The following is a 26,575-nucleotide window of genomic DNA, read 5'->3' on the forward strand; positions in this document are numbered from 1 at the left end:
AATAAAAATGTCACTCGCGCCCCTTTGTAATATGATACGCAATGCAGTCCTATATGAAAATAAATGATCACACAGTCAAATTTTCATATTTGGTATTAGAAAAATCTCTTTCTTGACTGCAAATACACTCAAAAATTTATAGATTACTTAGCAAAATGATTAAACTTCGTGTTCAGTTATAAAAATGAATTAGACCACCATTGCTTCCGGTGAACTAAGTTGTATCCTATACTTTTGTATACATGTGCAGTTGGAGAAAAGGGAGAAGTCAACAAAAAATTTTTTATGAAAGAAAGATCAGACAATAACTAAATATATAAAAATATTTAAATTTGTATACCCGTGGATGGTGAAACATGGAGAATTAAGTTCTTCTTTTAACACCACATTGTAAACAACATGTTTTTTCAAATAAATAATTTTTGTCTTTGTCTTTATACTTTACGGATTTTTATAGATTAACGCACAGATTAGTTAACTAGCTGTTGCCCACAGGTAACCTATGACTGAACTTGGCTCGTACTATTTTTCAAATTTTATCGAAATTGTTCAAACTTTCACATTTATAATGGATAGAATATGCATCTGGTAAGACAAAGTGCACTTACAAAAGGTCATCGCATTAAGTAGATTGCTCCAAATAAGCAGCACTGGCATGACATCCGGCAACGCACGTGCGCCGCACACGTCGACAAACGAGAGCGACTAAACGCTCATTTGTATTATCGTATCGTAATCGAGTTACAATTTGTATTGCTTTGTCGGCGCGGTGTGCGCGGGGCCTTATATGGGATTGGATTTCAATTTAGGTGAAATGTTTTTTGCAAATATTTGATCTGAAGGTTCTGGAATCGATTCCCAGTGCAGGCGTATAATATATACTTTATATAGTAGGAATATATATATATATATATTAAAATATATTTAAATTATGAAATGGTCACGACATACGAGTACTTTCATACACACATATCCGTTTATAAAGTGTATAAAGGATATGCTAAACTATATCTGATCAAAATACTTCTCTACCCTTGCTAACAAAAATTTAATTACCATCATTATTTAACTCAAAAACCTGCAGTAGCCATTGCTATTTTGATGCAAATTATTTGTAACACGATCTCCATTGATCAGTCATACGATTAGAGGCTGGTACAAACCTTGCATTATCTAGTCAATGTAACAAAAGGAATTGACCTGTAGTAACAATAGAATTGCCCTAACTAGTATAATATTTCAAGTAGGGTGCGACGGCGCCATGTGTGAAATCACAATGGTTTGGAAGAGATGTAGAAAAATGATGGATGATTTTGACTGGGTGGCGTTAATGTTCCCTAAAAGCGTTTTCATTAACATTTTGTTAAAATTCCTAATTCAAATATCGGGACACATACATTTTAAAACTTTATTTCACATTTGTTTCTATTCCAGAGCGATGTGACCAATAAAAAAAAGTACGTCTTGTTTTAATCACATTATTTAATTTCATATTTTCTGATTTCCATGACAATTACAATATACATGTTTTGTTTGATACACGATTGCGTTAAATAATAACTAGATAGGATTCATATTCTGTGGGGGATTCCAAACAGCTCCTATTTGGTGGAGATGCTCAAATGTTTTACAAAAAACATTTTTATTTTTCGTATACATTCCGAAGAAACTTGTTTTTTCGCTGGATTCTTACACAATCCCATATAATTTATAATAAAACAGATATGTGTCGCAAGATATGATCATTACAAATATTCAAATTTCGTTGATAAATCGTTAAGCGGTAACACAATATACTAATCGAATTTAAGGATTAAAAGTTTGTACATTATTGAAATTTACAACAATACTTACAATAAATATATCACAGATTGTACAAAACCAAAAAATTACAAACACTCGAAATGCGAAAATAAAAAAAGAGGTGTGTATATTTTACTTTTTACAATAATTTTGATGAAATACTTATTGCCCTGAGCATTGTAAAGGGTAACCTTATGGGCATCTATATTTATAAAAATCTACTGTCTATTTGGATCTAGCAACAAAACTAGTGCTTAATTAGACTATATACAATAGATTACAAAGTTATTTACAATTTACTATACACGCCGCAAATTATTATGTTTTTTATTAGGTTCCACCCACCACACCTAGTACATCTTTTGCAAATGCGACTGAATGAGAAAGCATGATAAAATTATAAACAAAATTAAAACTCACTATGGTAATATCGCAAATAACATAAATAAATAATTTGGTTCTTATTACAAATCATATATATATCCTATAATGTTGTAATGTTATAAACAGGACAAGCAATTGATAACTGATCCGAATGCTGTTTAAATAATAATTAACAAACTACAAAAGGAATAATCAAAACATTTTGTAGGTACATATTATGAGAAAATACTTTATTCTTATTATAGGTAGTTGTTTTTATTTTAGTGTTGTTCGTAGCTGTGCACAATTACACCAGAAAATTGATGATTTTCAGTAAATACTCGTAATATTTATCGTGAACATTATCAATTGATCCTGAAACTCGTTTAGTTGCCACTATAGCGGCCCAATAAATATATTACCCCCTGAATATATTACCACTAGTTTAAAATCCGAGTAGTGATATAACCATAACCACCATTATTACAGGCAGAGATCGGACATTTTCGCAAAACTTGGTAAATCAGACAAAACTAAAATGCTGCTGATTACTAAACCCGTGTAAACTATCCAGTGACTGTCCATTATACCCGTGGAAACTATCCAGCGGTGTCCAAAGACCACGTGTAGTACTGAGGCTACTTGGAGGCGAGTGGCGCGGTCTGCGCGTACTGCTGCGCGCTGCAGGTGGGCAGCGAGAAGGGATTCACGGAGAAAGGAGACGACACTAGACCGCCCATTCCTGTTGAATGGAATTGAATTAATTAATTAAATAAAAAAATAAACAATACAATTATTACACACGATTTAAAAATATTTTACATAATTTTAAGACAAATACTAAAGATTGCAAAGGTATGCGTCACGTTGTGTTTGAGATAACGCTGGTTATATTCTGCGCGGGAGATGGTAGAAAGAAGTGAAGTAAATATTTATTAAAATAACATTGTAAATTGGCAAATTTAATAACAGTGAATATAATTTAATAGTTAATGACATTAAATATATTTTATTTAATAGGAAGTGGTTACCGTTGCCGATGGACAATATTTAGTAATATAATAGGATGTCAATATGGGTTATGTCACATAGGTGACATAATAGATATATATAGTTATATAAATATACTAGCTTTTACCCAAAACTTCGTATGTGAGTAAAAATCCGTTTCCGGTCTGAATTTCAGGAAATCACTTCTTAGTGCTCCCCTACACTCCCCAGGGAACCTACAGCTACCTTACCTTTCATCTTGCTACTCTCTGTAGTTTCGGTTGTACGTTGTCTGTCAGTTAGTCAGTAACGGAAGACATATATATTTTACATATATATATATATATATATATATATATATATATATAGTTCTGTATGTGTATATTTGGCTTTTATTTTTTTTAATGTAAGATATGTATGTAATAAGCATTATATGTATCTATCAATACCTTGGAGACTGAAATATTTGCAGTCGTTACTACGTTGTTAGAAATTAAATTCAAAATAAATGACCAATAAAAGACTATCACATTGTACAGTGTTTCATTAAAATGGCAATATATACATATTTCCGTCTCCCAAGTGTAAAAAGCGAAACATTTAAAGCGATAATAAATTAAAAAAGAAATGCAAACAAAGATTACTAACACTGAACAGCTAAATTCTGCCAATTCTGGTGCTGGCTGTGCCTCACTGCGGCAAAGGCGCTTCTCAGTTTGCCATCTTTTGTCTCTTTCACATCACTGGCATTGCATTTTGTATGACTGTTTGCTGGACAGTCAGCCTCTTTTGAACTTCCATTTCTTTGAGTGTAATGCCCGCTATCTTTCGTATTATACGCGTTATAGTGATGGTCAGAGGGTAAGTGTCCATTCATGTTCGCTGGGTGGTACGGTCCGAGGGACACTGGACGATAAAGATAAAGGGTTAACACAAAGCGGAGTAAACAAACAAGCGTGCAAAAACGTGGAAATGTTACTCAAATCTCGTTTGCGTTTTAGTATGTATGAGAATTGTGACTGCAGTGCAATGTAAAGTGGTGTGCGTTGAGGAAATATATTTAAATAATGTAAGTGAAAGGCATTAAATAGACAGAATTAGACCTAAGTGATGTTATACCTAGACAATAGATACAAATATTAATCTAAATTATAACCTACGGTGTTCAATTTGGAAACAGTATGTAATACAATCAGATTAAACCTACCAAAAAATCTATGAAGAAACTTCCGTCAATATATTAAGAAGGATTGTACTTAGTACTTATTGAGTTGATCTGCGACCTATATTAGCCATAAATAGATAAGGAATCTATAAATAGACCACAGCGGAGCAAGAACTGTATTTCTACTCATACAGAAATCATAAATAAGCTACTCACGAGAAGTAGTATTGAACAGTGAGGTCGGCGGTGCGGGGTAGTGTTGAGGATGTGGGTAGGTGGCTGCGGCGTGAGGAGTTGACGCGGCGGAGCAGTACCGCGGCGAGACTGACCCCCCGCTACGGGCGTACTCCTCTAAAAGAAAAAGCCTGGGGTCAACACCAAATATCGTTAGGATACGGCAGACAATTGACCTACTTTTGTTAATGTTATTTTGTTGACTACAAAAACATGAAATATTTGAATGAAAGTTTCTTTATAATTTTCGCACACTCGTGTAACAAGATTGGCCTTCGCGCATCTAATGATTTTAGTTTAACTAGGGGTAGATTACAAAAGTATATAAATAGGCATTCCATTTGAAAATTGAAAAATATATTATCTACATTCATATTTTATTATCCTTGCTGCGTAATTGTAAAGACAAAATTAAGTACAAAACAAATTCGATAATATTAAATATGTCAAAGAATAGACAGCAGACTAACATAGAGTTCCCTGAACACAAATAACTACATCCTAAGTGTAATAGGACAAGGATGAAGAAGAGCTGCAAATCAGAACCCACCTTCAGTCCACTGGGAAGCAGCAGTGTCCTGGACACTGACGGCCAGCTGGCCGGTGTAGGAGTTGAAAGGCATGCTTGCAGGAGGAGAGCGAGGTGCTCCTAGCCCTAGCTGGTTGTTCCGAGGCATCGAGTACAGGGCTTCGGCCAGATCAGCAGCTCTTTTTAAAATTATTTCCTGTGGAAAAAGTCTGATGTTAATTTAAAACTGTCTTTCTGATGTTATTTCAAATTTGTCTTTCTGTGCTAATTTGACGTTGTATACGAGGATATGCTTTTCAATGATCTGGCTACTGATACTAAACTGGCTGATATGCCAAAGATCGTGCGAAGTGAAGAAGACAAAGTAGGAAGCAGACCAACCAACGCTTAGTATATAAAGTGGCAAAAAATTATCTCATAAAATAAAATCAATAGAGAGCCAGGGCTCTAACTGCAGAAGTAGCACACATTTGCGTATCTATAATAGCGTATGTATTGCGAACGGTGTTCCTATTGTGCGATTCCGGTGACGCTTCTCTTTTTATTTTCATAAAAATAAAATATTTTACCTTTGGTAATTTCTCAGGGTCGCCAGGATGCCTCGGTATAAGTTTCTGCAGCCTCTGGAAGCCGTAGTCTATCGTGGGTTCGTTGAGAGCTGCTATGCGGACACACAAAAACAAAACCAATCATTAGCCGGCAACAAATGAAAGCCTAATTGATGGATCGTACAAGACTGCGTATCAGAGTTCCCAAATTAAGGCTTATTTGGGGAAAAAGTATCTTGGAACATAATGAGATTCGTCTACATTTTATTATGTCGTGTTTTTTAGTTTATATTTGAGATGAATTTAAGTTTGTCTTCAATATCTGCTTTGGTTAATAATAATAATAATTTGTCTCTTAAACATTTCAATGACAAGCCAGTTATTATCCAAAAAACTTATGATTTTCGATTATTAATCCAAATTGTGGTAGGTAACATTTTAATTCTATTGAAAATGAATTATTAAGGTAATTTTTTAGGTTATATAAATCTTCAGAAATGAATAGATATGAGTCCACAACATGCTTCTTCAAAAAATAAATAACCTAATTAAAATACCTAGTCAAAAATAAAATTTAAAAAATTGACAAACTCACAAACATAGACGAATCTCCCTGGCGCGCCCTTGCAGAACTGTTTGCTCTTGTAGGACAGCGTGACTTCCACCACGCCAGGTATGTGCCGCGGGGGCGTTTGTACCCGTATCGCGTGCGATGTTATGAGCTGTCGAAGATTATATCTATATTAATCACTATCACTACATAGTATGAAACAAAATCACTTCCCGCTATCTGCTATTTTCTGAGATACTTAAAACTATGCAACGCAACGAGTGATTCAAGAGGAAGGTTTAGGAATGTATGTGTACAAAGCCAGGGCGGCTAGCTAGTTATTTAATATGTTAAGACAACAAATTAAAAGTCTAATCATGACTGTTTAGGCCTATGGCTAACTACTAACTTCAGTGTCATTAACTAACTTTTAAATTTTCCTAAATGTCAAATATGTCTTCGCCTTTCGCCAATGCGTCTTTGCCGGCACACCGGAGCTAAATTAAATTTATTGATCACCATGAATACTTTTATGATCTTACCTCACTCCAAACCAACATAGTCCCGAACACAACTTGCAGTCCGTCGAAGAAGTTGTCTCCAACGATGATGACAGTAGAACCTCCAGACGTCCAACCCTCGCTCGGAGATATCGCCTTGATGCAAGGAGTGGCTACCGGCAGAGGTGGATACAGGCCTGCTGTTGGAAGACAGAAAATATACTTGGTTCACTTGCTGAAGAACATACTACTGAACTTTACAACCACAGCTCTTTTTGATGAGGTTGAATATCTCATCTACTTGTGAAATGTTGCTGCTTGTACAGTCGCATATAAAGATATCCTCCAAGGATTTCCATGCTGCAGTTAGGGGCGAATTTGCTGGATTGTAATATTTATGGTTTCTTGCTAAGTAAAAGTGTGAAAATTGACATGCTTGTATTCTATATTTACAGTACCCTAAACTGTTACAAGAAGTAGTTAGCCTTGCAAAAGTAATATCTCAACTTTTAATGTTGAATTAATGCCAAACAGCTAAAACTCGTCTTGTCCCACTCAAACAGATAATATCTAACTATGTCGGAAAAAGGACAATTGTAGTGCTAAAATTGTGGTTTCAAAGTATGGAAGAGTGTATCTTGCAGTTAGTAATAATTGAAAATAAATTTTAATGTGTGGTAATAAAGTTGGATATGGCGTTACAGTTTTAGAGTAGTTATGGTATTGTCGTGGTGGGTATAGTGAGGGGGATACGCGTCGTAAGACAACAGGGGGAATCAGGGTTCCCGTACAAAACGACGCGGTAATAAAGACGAGAAGAAAGTGAATTTAAGGGGACCAAAGCAGATTACGTTCGAGGTCTTCCGTTTTTAATTTGTCTGGTATAATATTAATTTTGCGTCGGTTCTCTCTGACTGGGTGGATATTTTTGCTTTGTAATTAAAAGTTTTTTGTTTAGGATATAATGAACTATTGAAGCTTGTTTAGCAAAGTTTTCGGGATTACAAAATAGAAGACTAATTGGTGATATACTGGAGACAAATTGTATAAATGCGAAAGTCTATCTGTTTGTTCCGCTTTCAGAGCTAAACCGCTAGACTAATTTTGAAGAAATTTGTTAGACATGCAGTTATAGACTGAATATGGGTCTTGGAAATTAGTACACTGGTATGGATAAACACATTAATTATAAAAAATATAATTATTGTCAGAAGTTACTATTCTACGCTGACGAGGTCGCGAGTAAACAGCAGCACAAATTGACAAGATCCGAGCAGACGGTGCAAAGGTAACGACGGGCGATATCAATGGTGACAATGAGCAAATTTTCTCATTCGCCCCGTGTAATCCTGGCTTCTTGCTGTCTCGCCGGCTTCAAACTTCTCATGCTACTTAGTATGGAGGAGATTTCTGATTAATTATATATTTTTTTATTCAATGCAATATTCAGATATTACTGTAATTATTATTTGGTTTTAATGTAACGAACTGCAGGGTCTGGCATTAAATGTATATTATATAAACTGTAAAATAATATAAACTGTAAATGTATGTATATAATTCTTAAACTTTTTTTGAATAGTTTGTTTCTATTTGGGTTTCAATTTTAGTAAATAAGTCTGAGAGAACATAGATCTATGACCTAGAGCAATGAGAAACATATCAAATACTTAGGTTATTCAGTTTTGAACACCAAACTAGATTTTGGAATCATTGAAAATAATTAGCTCATTACTTTCGCTTCAGCAGGTCGCAATAACAGATAGATATCAGGAAGAAAAGAAGATTTTTCAACAATCATCATTGTACTTATGATACCTCCGACACGTCTGGATTTATTCCTCGACTTATAATTCCCCAGTAAATTATCCGAGGCACTCCAAGGCGCTCCTCCTTCGGAACTTGTGCGAAATGTCTACAGTGATTCCGTGCATACAAACGACGTTCTCAAACGCATTATGTGTTTTGCCCGCTCGTCGACGATTGGCTACGTATTTATATGGATAGGTTTTCATATTAACACGTACATTTTATTATGTAAATTGAAATCAGAAGTAGATATTACAACAAAAATTTTTAGGTTAAAAAAAAACTGAAATGCCTGAAATAGCGGGATTTCAATAGACGAAAACGCAAACTTAAACAACGATATTGACTTATATAAGCTTGTAACATACAAAATATTCGGTTGTAGTTTGTGTGTTCTTAATAAATAAATATAGAAAAAAAACAAAATAAAAAAAAAGAAAACGTACAAGTAGGGTCGGCAGCGGCGTCAATACCTTCAGTAGGGTCGAGTCTCTTCGCTCGACGGCCGTGCTTGCTGTTGTTGTGTACGAACATATTGTCCGATATCGCCAACAGAGGACCGTCCACCATTACTTGTGTTGATATCACCACCTGTCAAATAATTCAATATAGTTGATCACGATTATCTATAATATACTTGCTCATTTTGAAGAATAGACGAATAAAATCGGTGAAATATGAAGTAGCTAAAGTTGATAATGATAGTGTAATACGACAATCGTTCATTAATTAAGTTTAAATTATATTATAAAAATGGTGTTCATTGCTTAATCCATTGGATAGCGTTGGAACTATGGCTAAACAAGTCTGCTGTTCACATTATATTTACTGAGAGGGCAGGAGACGATGTGCTGCATGTCTTGTACAGTCCCACAGTCGCACGTACTTAGGTGATTTAATTAATGAACGACTAACAAAAATAATAAATACACGCCATACGATTAAATAAATAACAGGGTGTATTAAAATAATAGGTTTTTTATTTATCGTTAAACGTGACACAATATATGTGTTAAGAATGAATATACCTAATTGTAGCATTTGAATAACAAATTTCTGAGTAACTGACACTAGATACTTCTGGTGCACCAAATTTTTATAGTAATTTTTGAAGACTCTATATAAAGTTTAAGTAAATACGTACATATATGTAATGTAACCAACATTTTATCATATGATTATAAAGACTAGTAATTTTCTTTAAAACATCCTACCATCTAACTTCGCAACCGAAAAGCTCACTATTTACGCAACGAAGTTCAAGATCATAGAGAAGGGATCGCTGTACAGTCGCCGAAAATAAAACCTGTCAATATAAAGCGGGCCGCGACTGTATTTCACTGAGGAAAGGGAGAGTCCCCTGGGAGGAGGGGCGACGTCTCGGGACTCAAATGGACGTCGGTAGGTATGCAAGGAAGTGCATTGTGAGGCCCATGGGTATGGCATAAGCAGGTATTCGATCAATGTGTGCTTGTTTGCCGTATGGTGATACTTGATCAAGTTTAGTTGCGTTGTATAGACAATGCAACTAAACTTTTTGTTTTTAAATCATTCACGTCAATAAGTGACGTTAAGTTGCATAAATCAATTTGAAAGCTTATAAGCTATAGAGCTTGATTTATTTATTATGCAACTTAACGTCACTTATTGACGTGAATGATTTCAAAAACCTCTGCCTACTTCCAAAGCGCAGTTGAATGTATGTGTACCTTATTAATTGTTCTATTTACTATATTGATATGCGTTTTATATGGCTTATGCGAATGCGATATGCGAATTATCAATGGGCGACTTTTGCAACCCAAAAGACAATAAGTACTAAAAATAGAGGATTCTTCTTGGTTTCAAACGAAATCATGGCAAAAACTTTTGATCCTTGTAGATTAAACTTTTGAGTTGAGCAAAGTTAAGATACTGCAAGGTTGTGGTTGTCTGGATATTCCTTAAGAAGTATAAAGTAAATTCATTCCAAGCAATAGGTTTATTATAAATACGAAAATCTGTATGTTTATCTGTAACGATTTCACGGATAAACCGTTTGATATTTTTTATGAAATTCGAAAAATGTAATGGCTGCTACAGTTTTTTAACAACTCGTCTACAATAGTAATAAAGTCTCATGAGAGCAAAGATAACATGTCACATGCACTATTCAACGAAAAATTAAAGTGCACACGATATCAATACCGTCCAGAAATTGTACACCTGAATACAATATTCAGTTCGATAAAGAGACTGCATTATTTCGATTCCTACCAACTATAAATATGTACATACTTATACATTACACCCATATATTCTTACCCTTGAAACGGTGGGGAACGACCACTGAATTATTCAATGACACACAGAAAGCCCAAATATAGACATAACTACACACACAACTTTAGACGTAACTATTGCATGCAGAAATGGGCACTATGTGAGTCATATGAAGTACTATATTTCATCAAAGTTTCCATGAGGACACGCAAGGCAAATATGTCTTAGCCGACGGCAGAAGCAAATTTGTACTCATAAGTAGACTGTGTGAATGCACCTTTACAGTTAGTGACAGGGTTGCCACTAATTGGACAAATTATATGATATGCGACTTGGAGCAACTTTCAATGTGTTGTGTATGAGAATTTATTAGTAAGTACCTACTAACATTTATCTTATTTAAATAATGAAAGCTGAGAAAATGCTCTTTAGTATCTAAATTATTTATAAACCAAGTAAGTTTGTTGATATATTAAAATTATTAGTAAGATATAAATATAGTTACTAGAACAAATCACACAAAAATATCTATGTATAATTTCTAAACCGCTGTCTCTTGATATACCACTTTTGTATTATCCCAAAGAAAACAAAACATCTGTTTTCAAAGTCGAACTCAAAATAAAGTATGGACGAAGAGCTAGAAAATTGTTGGGAGGTAAATAAATAAACTCGTATAAATATATTTAATTTCATCCCTCCCCTAAATTGGAGCCGCTTCAAATATTCAAGAGTCGTGAACGCAACCCTTCCTTCAGTTAAGGGCGATACAGTCAAATTTGTGGTCTAAGTTACAAAAGTTTTGAGGTTCCATGTCTTGTGGCCTTTAGAGTCAAATAGATACAACTTGATATTGATGTCAACTATCAGCGGTAATCAAAGTGGTACTTGTTTTAGGAAGCAAAAGCGATCAACATCATTTTGATATAATTAGTGAGGTAAAATATCAATAAAATTGGATCGCTTTAAGTACCTATCTTATACTAAGTAAATAAACTCAAAAATACCTATCCAATGAAATATAGTACAGTATGTACTAAATAAATAAAGCTAAAATAGAACGTGGATTTACTACAGCCTTTCGCGCAAGCCTCGTAGCACACAACAAGGGCATTGCAGACGGCTATTTTTCTTTTCTACTACTAAACAACCACCATTTACTTGTCGACAGCTAGACTAATTTCAAACGTGTGAACACAGTTGATTGTAAACGAGGCTCAATAATAACTTTGTTAACTTTTAAGTGATAATTTAGGTGACCAGATAGGACTAATTTTAGGTATAGACACAATTACTATCCAAAACTAAAGTTCTGTTAGTTAAATTAATCCATTATTTACGTGTTTTCATTTTAATATTACTTACTTGAAACCTCCGCATGTCTCGAGGGTTGCCGGCATTCTTTAAACAATTTTGATTGCACTTCAAGAAAAATTTCAGGAAAAACCTGTAACAAACGTAAGTATAAGTAATTTACTTACAAACTTTCAACAAATAAGTTACGGATTTGAGAGATCAGCGTATGAACTAGCATAGTTAATTCTATGCAAATGACGCGGACACATAAATCTCACGACAAAATGGTCCCGTTAGAGATGGCATAGAGTGGTTTTTTATTGGTTTGAAGTAGGTGGTTTGTTTCATTGCATTTTTGTTGGACGGATTTTGCAATAGCCAAGAGCACAATCTTTGATATATTTGTACTATAAACATATTTGCAACTGGCATTTTAATTATCGAAGTTACGCGTCAGACAGAGGTAAATCATATTGGTCTTTACTATATAATTCGCCGAGTCCACACGCTAAGAAGAAGAGGAAATAAATGGCGAAATAGAGGAGAAGTGGGCTAAAAATTTTGTTATCATTCAATAACATGTGAAAAGGGTTTTTGAAGAAAATTGAATTCTTTAATACTAATAAGAATGTTTAATGTGAAGGTAGATGAGCCATGATAATTTTAGTACATGTCCATACATGTATAAAAATTAAATTATTATAATATTCAAATAAATACTTAACTCTTGAGATAAATAATTGTATTTCAGCCTCTATAAACAGGTCTTTTTTTATTCCAGCATTTTTTGTGTCACCTAATCATTTGGTAATTTCTGTTTGTTTGAGGCTAACCGAACAAACCCAAGCATCTGTTTCCACTTCTCGGACGTGTTAATTTGTTTCCCATGTTCCCAAAATTTGTACTTTCCGCCCTTCCAGGGAATCGTTAAGTTTTTTCACCAACGGTGGCATCAAACCGTTTACGGTCTGTGCGTTAAACCATGTTTTAGACAAATGTTCAATGATTCAGCTAATTTGAGAAATGACACCACTTTGTTTAAAAAAATGATCACTAATTTGAAGTTACGTTTTCCACTTCCAAAAATAGAATAACAGTGTCTCTATTTATAGTAAAGCTATATATATAGCATAACATAAAACGAAGAAAATTTATGAAAACTATTTTGGAACCGCACAGCAAAATCATACGAGCTATCCATTTCATTCCAAATATTTTGACACGTATTCTTTCTATAGCGAATAACAAAAAATAGCAGGAGGCAGGAATCGAAAAAAGACATTGCTTTTTCATCGGTTGTCAAAACGAAATCAAACAATTTCCAGCCGAAAGACTCAGGCCAACTATCGTCATATCGGATTACATACAATAGTTCAGGATTGCAATTTTGTATTTTATACGGGTTACAGGAATTCAGTTCTTACTCCCTTATGTTAAGGGTGTGGTGTGTGTTGTTAGTAAATGGGTCGATGCGTACGATCAAGCCAGCGACCACGATGAATGCTTTAGCAGAAATATTTTACATAGCCCGAGGCTGCGGCGATGCCACACCGAATATTGCTGTGCCAACAGTTGGATATGTTTTTAGAGCTGTAAAACCAATAATATCGAGGAAACATATTGTAGGGTTAGTTGCTGATATTAAGAAGGATTGAGAAAAACTGAACCTAATCCAATGTAGAATAATTTGCTCTAGTTTTTAATCAATTCATGGCTTTTCTGTTCTAAACTCAACAGCATGTTAGAATCTTACAGTGACAATAAAAAGGTGTGTAAAAGGTAGACTTTTTCAAGACAGGGTTTAGTTTATTTAGTTGTAATAAATTGAACATTTTACGCTTATTCGACTTCATATTTTAAGTTTATTTGGTTACATCTAACAGGGGTAATATCATCTCTGTATACAAAAACAAAACGCAGCGGAGTACGAGCGGCGCGAACGTATTTGTAGAGCCGCAGGCGCCACATCTGTTCGCATTATTTATGTTAAACACCTTATGTCACAATATTGCGAGTTAGACTACCGTCTCACGTGGAGCCATTTTCGGATCGGTGACGTATGGCGCTTTTATATTAATGTGACAATCCTAAACATTCACATAACGTTACTTTCTCATTGAGGGTTTTCGTGGTAAGGAGAACGATGAAAGCGAAGACGCAAAGGTATACTGTGATTTCTCTTATGAAATAGAAGAAAAAAAATCTAGATTACTTATTTATAAATTGTAAGATATCTTGAGGTTAAAATTGATATATATTTTCACGCATAATCGACTACGCATACAGATAAAGTTTGAACTTAATCTCAAATTGTCATTATTATGATATGTCATGACAACGCATGGTTCCAATTAAATTTTAAAAAAATCGGGCATAAAATATGTTCTCAAAACAAAAACACGTTGTATTAAACAAGTTAATCACATATTGATTTTTGTTTCCGCTGAAACAGCCCCATAAGAAGCAAGTAATGGAGGGTCACCTTAAGCTATGGCCATTAATATCATTGTAAGGACCTGACACCTCGATCCGAGGCTTGTGGTAAGCCTGCCGAGTTATAGCTATGGGGAAAAGCTAAGTAAAATATATAGTCGATAATATGTAGTGAAAAAAAAGGGTACCTTTTTAAATAAAAATAATAATTGGGAATATGTTCAATAATGTAAACAAAATACTAAATAAAAAAATACTCGTGAAATTATATAGACGCATTAGTAAAACTATCTGTCATACTTGGAAACTTATATTTTACTTACAACGTTTTCCAACCTATGTATTACAAAATAATATTTAGGTATAAAGTAAAAATGCAATATTAGCAATATTTCAAAACGAAACTCACGTGCGCCTCATTTCATTCATCTTTGGTTTTTATATTTTCAATCAACGAACACCCTAAAAGCCTTCTCCTATAAGATTATTAAACTTTACGACACTACATGAACACCGAAAATGTTTGATTGGTCCATAGCAAGCATAACGATGTCTATAAAATGAGCAGAATCCCTCACTTCCCCAACTTATATAACATAATCATAAAAACTAAAACGCAAAACGCGTCAGCTACGACTACAACTACGAAATCAAACCATTCTCTAATAAAAGTATTATGTAGTATTTAGTGTTGTGTTATGTTACCTAACCGATTAATATCGATAAAATATCGTAATATATTATGAAAAAATATTACTTTATACCTGATAATAGACTTTATGGTGGACTTATACCTACTTAGTACAAAACTACCATCTCTCCTTTCAGGGGTCTACTGGAGATTAAGTAGAACCCTTGTACTTGTTTTATTCTCTACTGTTTTTCTGTAATTTTTATGTTTTTATAAATCTGTAAATAAATAATAGAATTAGGTTAGCCGGGAAGGAGTCATACTCGTAAATGTCTAAAATTCCTCAAAAATGATAACATACAGTATGAATATATCACTGCTATCGATAGTTTAACATCACTATGTAAAATTTACCTATCGCATCACAAAAGGAAACTGTGGATCCATCGTAAAAACTAACCCCCTTTTTCATCCCTTCCGCGCGTAGGCTTATCTGTTATAGGCGGGCACGTGGTAAGTGCATTTTCAAATAGCTTCGATTTTAGGAATATTTTTAGATTCTAGTTTTAACACGATACGATCTATTTTAGAGATTCAATGCTACCTTAGCTTTAATTTTATGATATCGATAATTTTATTATAATATTACGATAATTTTATGATATCGTAAGAGTAAAAATCCTTCATTACTTGAACAAAAAAGTTTTTAGGTAACTTAAACCAAATATTTTTAAAAATATTCACTAAACGCGGCTACATATCTATACTATGTATTATGTATGTAATTCGAAAATATAGTCAGAATTACGCGTTGAACGACTGAGCAAGAAACCAGGAAAATGCTCAGGTGAGAGAGAAATATAAATATATACTATATAATAATCTATTGGACGTTAAAGAATCCATAAAATCATGACTATATCAGTGGCACACAAACTATCAAAGACAGCTCCGACATGTATAGCTAGTACAAGTTGCCAACAGCCGCACTATTATAAGAAAAAATCGAGTGTGGCATTAAGTCGAGCGACCTGCCCCCTTCCTTTAAATATAGAAAGTACAGACGTTTAACAATCATATGAGACGAATTAACCTTAAATTCATAACAATACTTTGAAATCAGTATGACTTCTTGGCCCCGACTTTCTTTCCAAGGGGCAAACCCAAGAAGTGCTGGTTTGATGTCGTCAAGGCAAACATGAGTGACAACTGGGGATGCCGAGGACTGTGCAGAAGTCTGAGCTTGCCAGCTTGGGAGTCAACTGGAAAAACGCTCTAAAGAAAGAGAGAGAGAGAGCATCACTAGTTATCCGATATAGGTTCGGCCAGTGTATACATGAGGTGTGGCACTAATACATTTTCTACACATTTTTTAGTTGTGAACGCAATTCTGTGTTTGAGATATTTTGTGCTCCTTTCAGGAACACTTGAGCGTCCCCCCCCCCCCTCCACCCTCAACAGTCGCGTATTATGTTCATTTACTTGGGCTCTCTAAAAAAGTTTTTGATTTGATACCTTCGTATTTTGAAATTGATCGCGATCAACGACGTACACTCAATTTTTTTTTTATAAAACTTTTTTTATTTTGACATAAAACTTGGCCATTTGTATTAATAAAATAATTATTAAACTTAAAGTAGTATATTTAAAATAAATAAACCCTAATATTATATTCTTTCTAAATCAGCATCTAATAGTGTAAAAGCAACTTAAACTTAACTTTGGCCTAAGTAGCATGCAACGACATCAAAACTTATCACCATTGCAAATATCATAAAATCACTAAACTACAAGAAAAAAAAGCAATCCACATTCGTATATCGAACGTGCAATGAAGAACGCGGGATCTGACAACAAGCGGTCTTATAACTTTTCCCTTTTAACCTTTCGTCCCGCGCCCCGCGGTCCCTCGGGAGGCGGTCCCCTGGGCCCCGGTCCCCCGCGGATACCGCCCCCTGCCACCACTCAATACCGACACGCCACGCGGACGGCAAAGATTAAGTGGGGCAGTATGGTCAGCATTCTTTTTGGTATTTTTTCTGTTTTGACTTCCGTAAAATTAAATAGAAAGTGCCTATTTAATTTTACGGAAGTCAAAAGGAAGAAGGTAAACAAACGACATTATGAAATAATAAAATTTAATGCAATGAAAGCGAGCAAAAATAATTGATTTTGAATAGATCGAACATTACAGTGCCTACTACCTACACGAATAATTTTTACTTGGTTATATAGCATATTGTTTCTTCTTCTTAGTGTATCGATTCAACAAAATGTATGAGGACTTATTACAACGCCACCGAAACAGCACTATCTGTGGCGTCATATAGGTCTTTTTTAGGATTATTTGATTTGTCAATTAAATATTTCCATTGCTTTCTTTTTTTTTGTACAATAATTGTTGTAATCCAATGTGTAATTTTTTTTATGCAATTAAATGGCGGACCAAATGTTATCAAGATAAACTACTGGCGTCCCCTCTACGTATCATGATGACCACTAATACTTAATCTTTGCGATCGAGCGTCGGGCCCATAACGCCCAGTTTTCGACTTTTTTCCGCGAGCCATAGGCAGTGTTAATATTTCAGTGTGTACCGAATTCAAGGGTTAACTGCCCGTCTCGACTGGTGTAAATAGACCCAAACAATTGAGCGATTTCTATTGTGATCAGGCAGAATGCATTTTTTATGACTACACAATGTTAGGTAGGAAAAACTGAATATTTTAATCTATGTTTTTTTTATTTTTTAAGATTTGCATAGTAAGCAATTTTGAATGTATTTTGATCATGACATTTTCATAAAGCTGAATACGTCAAAAATATGGTATTTCTTAGGTTTTGTAATAGGTTCTTATATTGAGACCGAAACGGTTAAAGCTGGAAATACTGACACGAAAATCTATGATTTTATATTTACATGTATACGATAGTACTAAAACAATTATTTTTACTAGACAGAAAAAAATATGGATGCTAGAAATTACCTTTGTAGAATAGAATCTTCCTCCCTGTATTTTTTCTATTTATATGCAAAAAAAACTAGACTAGAACCAGGTGAAACATTCGTTCACGTTTTGCTGAAAATATACATCGGCGTCCGTGCGGTGTTCGACCAAATTGGCTCAGTGTTGGAAGAAACTCGTTCGCATTTCTATTGCGACCGACCAGTAGATAGCTATGCATACATATGTCATTTAATTTTTTTCTAATACACTTCAAAGCTAACAACTATTAGATTAGAACTATATTCTATGGAACTATAACTATAAAATGTAAATAAAGATTTTTGATCTTTTTTGCGCTCTATAGTCTTTTACAACTACAGTTTCTATGACGTTGTTATACTGTCTATTTGAACAGGTTAACCTTCCTAAATTCCATTCGTCATTTAAATTTTTCTCGTATGAAGGCTCCAATTGTTAGTGGTGATTCATAAAAAGAAACAATCTTGGAACAGCTAAGATCATAAGCAGGCAAGTTTTAAGCCTACGTATTATCGTAGCAGCGCTACGAAGCTACAAGAACGATGTCTACGACGACGGCGCTGGCGTAGCCGATGGGATGAAATATAGGATGAAAACATATTATATTTCAGTAATTTTATAGGACTTTTTGTTTTATAATTGGAGTAATCTACGAGAATAAGTTACCGAAAGTCATATAAAAATTACCATCTTTATACAAATACATTTTTTTACAAAACAACATTCAGATATTTACACTAAGAGCGAGGACACTTTCACCGAACGTATCGTATATCGAATGGCAGTAAATATATCGTAAAGCACAGTAGTTTTTCCTATGTGTCGACTGAGGAGGGTTCGCGACGCAGCATCCCGCCGTTGCCATGGCAACGCGATAAAACCTCGCCTTTTCATAGCCCTCCGTGTAGTAAACACTGCGTATTCAGATAAAATATTTTTTCATAATATGTTGATTTAATAGATTAACATGCTTTATGCCAAGCATAGGTTAGGTATAGGTTGCATTAAAGCAAATAATCAGGCATTACAAGTGGAGGATTTTTAATTTATAAGTTAACACTGTTTTATATTATTTTGGTCGAAAGTTATTTTTATAGCTTTTTATGAAGAATGAATTCATAATTGTTAATTGTGTTATCAATAAATCGCCTTATAAATACACTTTATTATTTTTTTACTTATTAAAGTAAAATATTTTAATTTATCTTTTATGTTTGCCTATACTACATTAGATACTCTTTCAAATCTAAAAGCGCCTGTGCGCGGAGTAGTTTCCAATTGACAATATACCTACTGCCGCCGCTGACTGCGGGCAATTGCTGTAAGCCTTTACCCCCCTCCGCCAACTCCCCCCACCAATTTCATTCAAAAATATAAGCTGGTAAGTATTTAATAAGTTATATAACGTTATGAAGAATACCTGATTATATTTCAGAAGATTTATTTTACAAAATGTAAGATTTTTTTGTGAAATACAGTGTATTTCGTTTCTCATAGAGAAATAGGTCAAATGTGATTGTGGAAATCTACTAAGAAAAAGACTAGCGGACGTAAATACTAAGCGTGAGTTGCACCACTCAACTTTGACGTAGATTAATTCTCCAAAGCGTTCCGTGGTTGGCTTCATAATTTTCCTGTGTCCCTTATCACTTAACAAATAACCGAAACACTTTTCTTACTATAAAAATCAAATAAAGTCTTAGGATACTACTAATACCAGTACAGATATACTAGCCAAAATGCATTATCCATCTGGAATTAAAAGATGCCTACTTATAACTAAAAAATGTCATTTAAAAATAGAAGGCTTATGCATCCATGTGTTTAGGTAGCTTATATGTACCTTAGACATCAATTAAAATCTATTTTTTAACTGTTTTGTACAAAACCTTAGCGTACATTCAAAACCCAGCATATAGAAATTAATTTAGCACAATCACCAAGACCTTCACAATCACCATACAAAGACGCGGTGGTATTACGAGCACATCACTTCATTGTGGGCTTCGCTCTAATTGTAACTACACTCTTGGGCGCTATCACCCGCTCAGCGCTCCGGCGGGTAGGCGTGTGCCACTAATCTTCGACCCCTACATACCAATACTCCACCGATCCCGACAAACAAACCTCAAACGTATCCCACACGAAATACTGATCAATTTCAAGCAACACAAAGAACACTATTTGCAAACGTTGCGAGGGTTAACGCACACTATCAAGTCATTAAATTGCATCGCCTTTTTAATGAGTCTGAAGTGAACAAAGGATATTGAGCGCGATTACATTAAGTGCCTGTAAGATGGTCTGTTTTGGTAACTTGTTTTTGTTGATAGTTTGCTTTGCACGTTTGTGGTGCCGTTTTCAATAAAAGTAGAGTGCGGTTCAGTTACAATTGAACTTTGACCGAACACAAGTGTGACGATTCATCTCAACATTCAATCACACAATCAAATTCGTTTAGAGACACTTTCTGCTCTTATAAATATTTTAACGTGCAATAAAAGATCCAGTTATAAGTATAGTACGCTTCATCAGTATCGATATAAAGCCAAACCTCGAACTGATTCTCTTTTTATTTTTACAGAGCTATTTTTTTTTCCTTTTACGATGTGGTCTTAGAGTAGGTACCTATCTATGATACCTACAAAACTTGCGAGTTTCCTTTTTCGTACCCCAAAACTAAAATTGGTACCGTTGCATGCCAGACTTATGTTTACGTCACAGCATAAAATATTACACACTCCCTCATATTTACACTGGGAATAAGCGATAAACTGATATCACGTGATCGTTTTCGGCCGGTAATAGTTATAAATTACGCGGGTAGTTTATAAAAGCCGGTTAACCCGAGGTAAGCGGACAAGGAGTATAATTTATTATTTGGAAATTCGCGGCCGCGTATTTTCATACGCCATTTTGGATCATTGTGCCCTTAATTATTACGCTACATTACATGTAAGTTATGTATCGCTAGTATTTATCTATAAATTATTTATGTAAATAATTAGTTCGATGGTGTTTTGTTTCAAGAAGCATCTATGAACGAATGTGTAGGTACCAAGGTAAGCTGGGAATGAATGTCTTTGATATAATGAAACTTAATTTACAAATCAAATTTTGGACTTCTAATAACTTTAGAATAGCTAATTAACTAGTTTGTTCATTATTTTAATGAAGTTTAGGTAATTAATCCACGTTTACTAAAGTAAAAGTTCAGAAATTAACGAACTGCTACTGTAACTTGTTGAATTAAAAACACAAAAAAAAATTGACGCCACTTTGCAAAAATATGTAGTACCATCCCTTACTGTATCATCTACGCGAGGGTCCGCGGAGTTATGTGACGCTTGTACAGTCACCGACACAAGACGTTGAATCATTTATTATATTTATTTCTTTAAAAATCCAAATAAATAAAGGTCATAGTATATCCTAAACTTTTGCGTATTGAAATAAATGCGAGTATATGTTACTTAACAGGAAATATTTAAAAAAATTTTAGATGACGGTTGACGATCTGCGGTATGTCCATAGTCCTAAGTAGTTAAAGACGGGTAAAACAATTATTTTTTTACAATCACCAAAGTTGCTTATAAAATTGAAATAAAATTATAACAACAATATCTAATAATAAATAGGAAAATTCTCAAAGTATTTTTTAAATCAGTTAAACATTCAACATGTAAAAAATAAGAAGATATTATAATAATTCTATAATAAATAGCTCCTGTTGTTATTTTACTATGTTGGTGAAAATAAAAGAAAAATCTAGTTGTTTCAGTTCTATTTTGTTGCCAACTGTACTAAGTGTTTCATATTCGCGAGCCCTACACAGTATTTATCACTTGAAACTTTTAAGGTAAGCATATTTACGTCCCAGAAAGAGTATGATAAACGAGATGTTACAACAATATTCAAAGGATATAGGAATGGAAAACAATTTATAGTAGAACTAGCTGCGCCCCAGGGCTTCGCTCCCGTGGGGGTAATTTCGGGGTAAAAATACCCTATGTGTTATTCCAGGCAATGTTCTACCCGTTTACCAAATTTCATAATAATCCGTTCAGTAGATTTTGCGTCCAAGAGTAACAAATATACGTACACACAAACATACTCATAAACTTTCGCTTTCATAATATTAGTAGGATTAGTAGGAAGTATGATACGTAATTAGGAGACTAGAATTATGGAGACAATGTCTTTAAAGTAAATGTGACTTTATTCATTCTTTGCCATGTCAAGTAACAAATTACCTTATTGACACCATAGATTTACAATATAACTGACATCATTGATTTTATGTTCATCAGTGGTTTGGTGGAAGACAGCTTATTGCATTTATCTTATTAGAAGAATCCTGATAGATGTAAGTTTGACATCATCATCATTATCATCATCTGCAGCCCTCCGTGACCCACTGCTGGGCAAAGGGCTCCTTCCGTCTCCGCCAACCATCTCTAATAATATAAGTTTGATATATAAAATAAAAAAATAAAAATTATTAACGTAATTTATTTGATATTTTTCAATTCTTACACTGCAACTATTTTCCTTTCTAAAAGTCGCTAGTACTCAACTAGTACGCTCATAAGACTGTTCTGTAGAAACGCTAGAAAGGGCAGAATTTTGCTCAGAGAAACGAAGTAAACTCCTTTTATTAGATAATTGCCCTTATTGAGGTGACAAGGTACTATGTTTAGAGTTTCCTGTCATCGACCTCCGTCACGTAGGTCAGTATGCCCGTCCGCTCTCTAGAGGTCCTGGGATCGAATCCTGCGCCGGCAAGTAAATTTACGTGTGATCACAGCTATTTGTCTGCGGTTCTGGCTGTGTTGTCCTTGTTTCTGTATTCCACCACGATTCAAGCTGTGTGCCGTTGAGTATTGTCTATTTTTTTTATCGTAATTATTATCTTTATATCGTAATTATTATACCTTCATTATAAACAGTAAGGTATACACCACAACATATACAAGAAAGCAAAACATGAACGTTATATCGAACGATTGCGCGGCTTCTCCAAACCGTGCTATCAAAATATAACGACCACGATAAAAACGATGGAAAAGAAAGCAAACGTTTCCGACCAATTTTCAAAGATCGTACAATATTCTTGCGTCTCTTTCTCTCTCGAGCGAATAGTATATTAGCATCTTTGTCGAACAGACTTTTCCGTTTTATAGGCTAGTCGATAATATTCGAGCTCGAAGAGATATGAGTGTTAAATATTTTATGGTGTCCGGTTGACGTTGTTAGTCTAGATCGCCCATTTATTTTTTTTTGAGAAAATAATCGTTATCTGTATGGAGATTTTCTGAAATGTATAGTCGACCACATGTCAACTTACCTTGCATCTTTATGCAACGGTAATTGGATCTTTATAAATAAATTAATTGTCAACACTCAACGGGTCACACTAAGCACTAAGCTTGTATCGCGGGTCCGATGGACACAATTACAGAAACAGGCAGAACAAACAGCAGACAAATCTTTGTGATCACAGGTATAAATATTTGCCCGCGCTGGGAATCGAACCAGACCTCCAGACAGCGGGCGAGCGTGGTGACCACTACGCCACGTAGGTCGTCTTTGCAATAAATAGGTCAACGTGCAGTATCGTTATTCAATTTTCAATAAACCTAAGTAACACAAATTAACTACCAAACGTACAATTCTAGAATGTTTGTCAAAACTTTGTATATTTTTTTAAATTTCAAATATTCCAAATCTACTTAATTACAGTTTTTTCACGTTTGTCTCTTACAAACCGTCTCGGCGTAATGTCATTAATCTTAGAAGGCTGGCAGCGCAGCAAACGACCTCGCGTTAAGACCCTCCATCGGTTGGGTGTCCCGTAATATACTACACAAGCCAAATACTATACACCAATACCCTGCATTCTAAATCCAACCTTGTTTTAATTGACATTAGTATCATTAGCGCGTGCACGAAACCTTGCGCCTTTTGACCTTTAAGCACAAACACAAATAGAAAATAAGAAAATCCCTGCGCTAGAAAAAAGAAGACGTAAGATGTATTTTTTCGCAAAGCGTGTCGGTAGCATTGTTAAATATATCGTCCAATCAGTATCTCGGAACGAGGAATTAGCGTTTGGAGCCAGCACCACGAATCTCGGTCTACCCTTTTATGTGGAGTAATAAAAAAAGAAATCTTATTTGAATTTGGAACAAGAATTAAAAAGAAAATGAATTCTGCACTGATTTAAAGTGGTGTATTTTGGTTGGGACGAGACGAAGAGAAGTCACTACCGCTTTACCTGTACTAAAAAGCTTTTATTTTTGAATCAAGGATAAGATACATTTATGAAAAAATTCAACATACAAAAATCCTCATTAATTGATTTCTTACTTAGATTTAAATTTCTATCAAGATTGTATGGGGATAGAAAACATCATGTTTAGATTTTATTTGTTTTTTTTTAATAAATCTGAAATACCTACTTACATAAGGTAGCACATATAGTATGGAAAGCTAAAAAAAGTAATCGGAGATAAGCGAGACGCCCTCCATTGATCCCCCATCGAAAAGGTTACAAGGTACTTCGTCTTCATTCGGGAATCCCTTTACGGAGTCGTATCAGCTGTAATGAAAGCTAATTCTTTCATTAACTCCCCGTGACAACGGAAAAATTGTTAGACAAACGAAAACGAAGGGAAATGGTGACTTTTTGCTGACTTTTCGACTGATGATTTCAGGACTATGTTTACTACTAGTTGTGCCCCAGGGCTTTGCTACCGTGGGAATTTCGGGATAAAAAGTATCCTACATATTATTCTATATATAATCTACCCGTGTACCAAATTTCATAACAATCCGTCCAATAAATTTTGCGTGAGAGAGACATACACAGATACATCGTCACAAACATTCGCATTTATAATATTAGTAGGATACGTAAATCTATTTAGCACTTTTCGAGTAATTTTGGAATTTACTTAGTATAACCGTGCGTACTAGAAATTTTAGTGTTTATTCTTAGATTTTAATAGAAAAAATATTTCGAAAGTTTGATGCTTGATGCTTCTAGATTTTCGATAAAATAGTGTACGAAGGAGGAGGAGATATCATGATAGACACAAAGCCTTTGGCGGATTTCAAGGTGATAATATCAGGAATTAAAAAAATACATACACCCGCTTATTTTGTTGTAAAAGTTTAAAAATAATCTATTCCAGCACTGCAACTCTCGAATGCAATAAATCCCATTTATCGGATGTATAAATCGAAATCCGATCTGACAAGGCGTTAATGGGTGGCTCAATGTAATTTAAGCTACCCCTCTCGAGGCATAACCGAATTTCTTTTCCCAGATACATTTTACGTAGTGAGTGTACTGAATAGGCCTGGGGACTGGGATTGAATACTACATTTTTTTGCTACTGATCCTCTAAATACATAATATACACTACATACTCTACATACAAGAAATAAATAATTTAATGGTAACTCTAATGTGTAGGTACAATCTTACCTTAATATCTTGCTTGTGTGAAATCAAAAGTGTTTCTGTTTAACAAAAATATATAATACTTATTCACATATATTTTGTCCGGTCTCTTTGTCTCGGAAACAGTCGTTAGTTTCTTTTATGCCAGCTCCACACCGTCGCCGAACTCGGACACATGCCGATGTGAATGTGTAACAATTGCGTAGTTAGTATGATTCCATTTATCTACCGCAATGAAAAACCGGCAATGTATACCAAATTCGCCAAAGTTTCGCAAACTGTTCGACGACAGTGTGGAGCCGGTATAACGTTTGCAGTAGTCATTCCCTTTAGTGTGTGACATTTTTTTCAAGACGCCTTAAAACATCTGACATGACTTTTACCGCAAGTACCGTAATTGTACCCTATTTAAGGCAAATAAATATTTTTTGATTTGATTTTTGACTAATGTCAAGTAGTCGCATACACAATAGTGAACTTAAACTAATGTGCAGGTTTCCTGGCGATGTTTTCCTTCACAGGAAGCAAGGAATCTTGCTAAAAAATATATCGAGCATTTAAATAAACGTAAGATAACCTTTCAATATGATCCCAAAAATATATAGAAATAGGACCATATAAAATGCACCCTACGAAATGTGAAACTAGCAATATAAAGCGAAAATTGGATTTACAAGTGACTACTGCAGCGTCGATCAAAAGCGACCCCCTCCCCGTATTTGCCGATATACACCTTAAAAGCTTTCCATTCTTGTATGGATGGTGTAGTCAGTTTTAACTGATGTAGTATAAAACGGTTTTAACTAATTCAACAATAATAACGTATCTCAACATACATATAGAATTTGCTACCGTGGGAATTTCGGAATAAAAAAAACATATGTCTTATTCCAGGTTTTATTATACGCGTGTCTCAATAAACTACATAGGGACTACTAACAAGATTAGAAATAGTAAGCTATAGGTACATACTAATGCTATACTGATAATAAAAAGAGAAAAGTGTA

General features: G+C 34.6%; 1 protein-coding gene across 7 annotated transcripts in view; it reads right to left on the bottom strand.

The window, feature by feature from the left end:
• Positions 1-1,464: 1,464 nt before the first annotated feature.
• kn (knot) overlaps positions 1,465-26,575 on the bottom strand; it is a 52,630-nt gene continuing 27,519 nt past the window's right edge. The window contains exons 8-16 of one of the 7 annotated variants that reach the window (XM_053748972.1): positions 12,119-12,200; positions 8,965-9,082; positions 6,725-6,882; positions 6,228-6,354; positions 5,654-5,742; positions 5,106-5,280; positions 4,538-4,672; positions 3,805-4,062; positions 2,816-2,908 (exon numbers count right to left, since the gene is read on the bottom strand). In XM_053748972.1, the coding sequence (XP_053604947.1) occupies positions 2,907-2,908; positions 3,805-4,062; positions 4,538-4,672; positions 5,106-5,280; positions 5,654-5,742; positions 6,228-6,354; positions 6,725-6,882; positions 8,965-9,082; positions 12,119-12,200 (1,144 nt within the window). In that variant the 3' untranslated portion in view covers positions 2,816-2,906. Of the gene's footprint in view, positions 2,909-3,804; positions 4,063-4,537; positions 4,687-5,105; positions 5,281-5,653; positions 5,746-6,227; positions 6,355-6,724; positions 6,883-8,937; positions 9,083-12,118; positions 12,201-26,575 lie in introns of those variants that run through there. The other 6 variants (XM_053748971.2, XM_053748970.2, XM_053748969.1 and 3 more) reach the window with 6 other exon arrangements.

Source organism: Plodia interpunctella, chromosome 8, assembly GCF_027563975.2.
Source record: "Plodia interpunctella isolate USDA-ARS_2022_Savannah chromosome 8, ilPloInte3.2, whole genome shotgun sequence".
NCBI classification, from domain to species: Eukaryota; Metazoa; Arthropoda; class Insecta; order Lepidoptera; family Pyralidae; genus Plodia; species Plodia interpunctella.